Here is a 6515-nt window from a genome sequence, read left to right as displayed (position 1 = left end):
AAATTGGTAGCTTTCGGCTTTGAATGTCGAAAATAGCAGCTCCGAAGCGTTTTATTAATTCCACGGTTTCGTTTTTAATTAGCGTCTCTCTCTTTAGGAATTCGTTGTATGACCAAAGCTCCGACTCTGTTTTACCTGCAGATAATGACTGGTTCTTATTTGGACGTGTCACTCCGAATTCATTTATCATTCGTATAACTCGGGATAAAGTGATTTAACGAAAGGGAAGTCATCAGAAGTTTTCAGCTTTAAACATCTCTTTCCTTCGTGACAGCTGTCACTAGTTGACACATGGTAATTTTTATGCCAAAATGAATGTCTGCTAATTGCTCTATATTGCACTGTCATTCGAAAAGCATGATAATTGATTTATTTGTTACGGTAAATGCGATAAATGCTGTTATTATGTATAATAAGTGGTCATTATGCGTACTTACCAAGTATTTTGGTATATTTGATGTTTCCCTAAATTTATCACTTTCACTGGCAATTATGCATAGTATCCAAGCATCGGTGGTATGTTTGATATATTTCATTAAATTAATCACTTTTACCGGCGATTATGCATAACACCCAAGCGTCGCGTCCTTGGTGAACATGATAAACCATGTGTTAGGCCGATACATCAAATTATGTGAGTTGGCGGCTATTTTGTACGCCAATTGTAGCGAGCGTTTTTCTGTGACTGTATTACGAAATAAGTCGTTAACCAGGAAAGGAGACGAGCAGTAGGCTCTCCCTTTAAAAATAAAGTTAGTACTATAGGAGTACGTGTTTAAGTTCAATTGTGTGATTGAATCTCATTAATGCACAGTAGTAGCATTTTTAGGTTACATTTTTAACTGAGCTATTGAACAGTTGGTCCGTCTATAGCCACAGGATAATTGAAAATGAATGCTAAATATAATCGTCAAAAAGGAACTGTAAAAGCTAAAGTTACTCAACTAGAAAATTTTGCCAAGGACTTTGAGCCATCAGTGGATTCAAAACAATTACTTGATGTGAAATTGAACAATATCGCCGACATCAAAAAAAATGTTGAAGCATTGAGGAAAATATTATACGCTCAACCAGAGACTATAGACATTAGCGTGTTCGACGAAGAGCTACTGCACATAGATGAGCGACTAGAAACTCTGGAGGTAAGATTTCTTTTCTACCAAGAGTCGATGAAAAGTCATCATAAAGTTAATGTTGATGAGCGTAAAGAAATTTCTCGTATAAAATTGCCAGACATTCCTCTACCAGAATTTTCTGGCAAGTATGAGGAATTTAGTCAGTTCAAAAATCAATTTAAGTGTTTAATTGAAGGCAATGAACAATTAACCGACGTACAAAAGCTGTATTATTTGCGAGCATCATTAAAAGGGGATGCAAAAAAGCTTGAAACAGCTGACGAAAGCTATGCTTCTTTGTTTGAGGCGTTAACAACTCGTTATGAAAACAAAAGAATAGTTGTTGACACTCATATTCAAGCTTTAATAAATTGCGCTAAAGTTCAACACGAGTCAGCTAAGGAATTGCGCAATCTAATTGACAATGTAAATAGAAATTTAAGAGAGTTGAAATCATTAAAATTTGAAAGAAATGATTTATCAGACACCATGTTACTGAATGTATTACTTCAGAAAATAGATAAAGAATCCAGAAAGGAATATGAGTTAACATTAACAACTACCGAGGTTCCTAAACTAGACAATTTTCTGGAATTCATTGAAAAAAGAAGTATAATGTTTGAAAGTGTCGGAAAAATAAATAGTCGTCAGCAGCAGCCTGACCGCAGAATACAACCGAAAGCAAAAGCTTTCATGGTATATGATAGTGATAATATCAAAGAATATAGAAGATCTTGTGTCTCTTGCAAAGGTTTTCATGCATTATATAAATGTGTAAAATTTCAAAGAATGAGTGTTTCGCAAAGATATGAATTTGTGCGAAAGCATAATTTATGCTATTGTTGCTTAAAAATTGGCCATATTACGTCTCAGTGCTTATCAAAGGTCATTTGCTCTATTTGCAATTTGAGACACAACACTCTCTTACATCGGGGAGAAACGGCGTCTCCAAAAAGCAATAAAGATGTCATCCAACGAAAAAGCGAAAGCGCTTCCCCCATACCCTCAGAGGGAGGAGCAGTAGGGGGCCAACAACCAGATGTTCTTCATAGTCTGAGCAATGTGATAAACACAAATTCATCAGCACTTCTCAGTACTGTGAATGTTTACGTCTGCGATTCCCAAGGAAAAGAGACTCGAGTTAGGGCCATACTCGATAATGGTAGTCAAGTGAACATGATGACAACAAGCTGCGCCGAAGCCCTCGGGTTGAAGAAAGAAAAAGTTTATGCCCCCGTTTGTGGCATTAATGGCTTGTCACATACCGTGAAAACCAAAACTACTGGGGTAGTCGCAAATAAAAGCGGCGAGTTCAAGAAAGAATTGGATTTTTTGATTGTATCCAAAATAACAGATTTCACCCCATCGTCTCCTCTTGATTTATCTGGCTTGAAGTTTCCCGAAGGAGTTGAACTTGCTGACCCACATTTTTCCAAGCCAGGGAAAATACAACTTTTGATCGGAGCAAAAATATTTTTTGAGGCATTGAAGAGCGGACAGCTGTATCTCAGCAACGAAGTGTTGCTTCAGAATTCTGTATTTGGGTACATAGTCTCCGGGACAATTTCTCACTCGTCATCTCAGCAATGCTGTTTTCTCTCGAGAGAAGTTGATGTGTTAGATCAATCCATTAGAAAGTTTTGGGAAATTGAATCTGTGGAGGAGAAGCTACCCCTGAAAAGCAAAGAAGAACTTTTTTGCGAGGATCATTTTGTAAAAACCCATCGTAGAAATGAAAGAGGGGAATATATAGTTGATCTTCCGATGAAGGAAAATGTTGAACCTGGGGAATCCATGCAATTAGCTGAGCAAAGGCTGAATTGGCTGTGGAAAAAATTGGATAAAAATCCCCAAATGTCTGTTCTTTACAAAAATTTTATGGCCGAGTATGAGGACTTGGGTCACATGCAGGAGATGATGGAGGGACATGAGGATATAAAATATGTTATGCCTCACCATGGAGTCTACAAACCTGATAGCAGTACCACTAAATTAAGAGTAGTTTTCGACGCATCAGCCCCTTCTACCAATGGGTTATCACTTAACAACTGTTTGTTAAATGGGGGTGTGGTCCAAGAAGACATCTTTTCGATACTGCTAAGATTTAGAAGACATAAAATCGCTTTCACTGCCGATGTGAAAAAGATGTACAGGCAGATCTGGGTCAATCCTGATCATTACAACTTACAATGCATCTTATGGAAAGAAAGTCCGTTAGATGAACCCAAACTGTATAAGTTACTTACAGTAACATATGGAACAAAATGTGCACCATATTTAGCCACTAGGGTGTTAAGACAGTTAGCTTATGACGAACAGAAGAAATATCCTCTTGCTGCTGCCGCAACTCATACTGATTTTTATGTTGATGATATTCTAACTGGTTCTAACGATATAACAAGTGCCATTGAATTGCAGCAACAGCTGATTTCTATGTTAAAATGTGGAGGCATGGATTTACACAAGTGGTGCTCTAACGAAAATGCATTGTTGAACAATGTCCCTGTTCATGAACGAGAATATTGCTTTCAGGATCCTGAAAATGACACGGTGAAAACTTTGGGTTTAAGATGGAACCCTAAAGAAGATTGTTTTGGTTTCGCTGTTGCTCCTGGTAACAACATACCTACCAAGCGTGCTGTGTTGACAGATATCGCAAAATTATTTGATCCGTTAGGCTTGCTTGGTCCTGTTCTAGTACAAGCAAAGATTTACTTGCAGAAGCTCTGGCTGTTGAAAATCGACTGGGACGATGAACTGCCGTCTCAACAATCGAAAACCTGGAGAAAATTCCGAGAAGGACTTACAAGGTTGACAAACCTCCAGATTGATCGTTTCGTCTTAGCAGACTCTGCTGAAAAATTAGAAATTCATGCATTTTCAGACGCGTCAAAGGATGCATACGGGGCTGTTGTATATGTGCGTTCGATTACTGCCGTGGGTGATGTGAAGGTGGTGCTTCTTTGTAGCAAATCCAGAGTTGCACCTCTCAAAGTAGTGACCATACCACGTCTTGAACTTTGTGCTGCAGAACTGCTCTCAAATCTTGTTGAGAAGGTGCTATCTTTTCTGCGTGTAGTAGTGAACAAGGTGTGTCTGTATACTGACTCAACAACAGCGTTGGGTTGGATCATCCCGGAGTTCAAGAAATATGCTGATGTGACTTTGACTCTAAATCTGAACGAAGTCTTCATGGATTCTTTATTTTGCATTACAAATGATTATGCTAAATTAATTCGCATTCTTAGTTTTGTTTTCAGGTTCATCCATAATTTGAGAAATCCACTTAATAAGCGAAAGGGTCCTTTGTCACATCAGGAACTTCAAGGTAGTATGCAATATCTAGTTCGTTGCACACAAGAAATAGAGTTTAAAGGTGACATATCCAATCTTATAAAAGGGAAATTGGTAACAGACAAGATAAAAAACTTACTTCCATACTTAGACGATATTTTGCGAGTAGGTGGTCGTTTACGGCACAGTCAAGTAAGTGATAGCCAAAAACATCCGATCATATTACCATCAAAACATAAGCTCACTAGAATGATCATTGAGCATCATCATAAAAAATATTTACACATTGGTCCGCAAAATTTATTGTATTCTTTGAGGAGAGAATTTTGGCCATTACGTGGCAGAGATATGTGTCGTAAGGTTGTACATGACTGTATCACTTGTTTCAAGATAAAACCTGTAACAGTAGAACAACTCATGGGGGATTTACCTAAAGAAAGAGTCACTGTGAACTATCCCTTTAACTGCTCTGGTGTCCACTTTTGTGGGCCGTTTCTGATAAAATATAAGGGCCAGAGAAAGGGGATCTACCACAAGGTGTATATTTGCATTTTTGTATGCATGGTCACGAAGGCCACTCATTTGGAAATAGTGTCTGATTTGACATCCGAAGCATTTATCGCTTGCTTGAAAAGATTTGTTGCCAGGAGAGGAAAACCTCAAAAAATGTTCAGCGATAATGCAAAAAACTTCGCAAGTGCTAATAAAACTCTGAAAAATTGGTATGCCGATATTGTGCAGAGTAATAACAATCTCGTCAACTATTTATCAGCAGAGGGTATTCAGTGGCAGTTTATACCTCCCAGAGCACCCAACTTTGGTGGTTTGTGGGAGGCCGGGGTAAAATCCTTTAAGCACCATTTGAAACGTGTAGTTGGGAATTCGAAACTAACATACGAAGAACTGTTAACTATTGTCAATCAAGTAGAGGGAATTTTAAATTCACGTCCGTTAACACCACTATCTAGTGATATAGATGATTTAGATATTCTTACGCCTGGTCATTTCCTCATTGGTCGCCCAGTCACTGCCATTGTAGAGCCATCACTGACTGATGTTAAGGAAAACAGATTGAACTTATGGCACCGTACATCTAAATTGGTGCAAACAATCTGGAAGCATTGGCAAAACAATTATTTGAGCACTTTACAACAACGAAATAAATGGAAAGGTTCCAAGCCCAACATAAATGTTGGAGATATGGTTGTCATGAAAGAAGAAAACCTCCCAAGCTGTAAATGGATTTTGGGAAGAGTCGTGGAGGTTTTCCAGGGTAGGGATAATAAAGTGAGAATAGCAAATGTAAAAACAATGAATGGGATCTTCAAAAGATCAATATGTAAAATCGCGTTGTTGTCGTTAGAAGGGTCTCGATAGAGAAAAAAAAAGAAATCATTGGGTTTCCGCCTTGAAATTATAATTGCATAATATAGTACATTTGTGTATGTATATAGTGCATTTGTATTTCATATAATTAATTTTTGTTTCGCAAATATGATATCTGTACTGCATCGAATTTTTGTTATCTGTGAATTTGTTTATGTATTCAAGTTTTATATTGTCGTATTTATTGAAATTAATATTTCAATGCCGGGCGGCATGTTAGGCCGATACATCAAATTATGTGAGTTGGCGGCTATTTTGTACGCCAATTGTAGCGAGCGTTTTTCTGTGACTGTATTACGAAATAAGTCGTTAACCAGGAAAGGAGACGAGCAGTAGGCTCTCCCTTTAAAAATAAAGTTAGTACTATAGGAGTACGTGTTTAAGTTCAATTGTGTGATTGAATCTCATTAATGCACAGTAGTAGCATTTTTAGGTTACATTTTTAACTGAGCTATTGAACACCATGCTATATGATATACTTGATAATTAATACATGTATTGTTTCATTATATCGGGGTATGATCGCAAAGGGTTTTATCATTATATCAGGGTCCGACTATATTCGTCACACAAACTAGACTCATTTGGATTTTTTTTTATATTTATTAAATTCACCAATTATACTTTACCATTGTAACTAATCACTATAATCATTATAAACGCTATAAATTTCAAATATTTACCAAATTTTACTGACGACACTTGGTTATGCATAATCAC

At 37.3% G+C, this 6515-nt stretch overlaps 1 protein-coding gene across 1 annotated transcript; it reads left to right on the top strand.

Moving 5' to 3' along the window:
• The first annotated feature begins 890 nt into the window (after positions 1–890).
• On the top strand, positions 891–5786 carry LOC149089925 (uncharacterized). The gene is made up of 2 exons (XM_089234963.1): positions 891–4601; positions 4800–5786. The coding sequence occupies exons 1-2, from the start codon at positions 891–893 to the stop codon at positions 5784–5786; spliced, it is 4698 nt and encodes a 1565-aa protein (XP_089091089.1).
• Positions 5787–6515: the final 729 nt, after the last annotated feature.

This window comes from Pholcus phalangioides, unplaced genomic scaffold, assembly GCF_987345545.1.
Source record: "Pholcus phalangioides strain wild (caught in Gottingen) unplaced genomic scaffold, Ppha-v1.0 ptg000001l_1, whole genome shotgun sequence".
Lineage (NCBI taxonomy): Eukaryota > Metazoa > Arthropoda > Arachnida > Araneae > Pholcidae > Pholcus > Pholcus phalangioides.
This window is presented reverse-complemented; position numbering and strand designations above follow the sequence as displayed.

Coding starts and splice junctions, on each gene's coding strand:
- LOC149089925 (XM_089234963.1), top strand. CDS start 891: ATGAATGCTAAATATAATCGTCAAAAAGGAACTGTAAAAGCTAAAGTT. Junction 4,602..4,799: donor GTCGTTTACGGCACAGTCAA/GTAAGTGATAGC, acceptor ACTTGTTTCAAG/ATAAAACCTGTAACAGTAGA.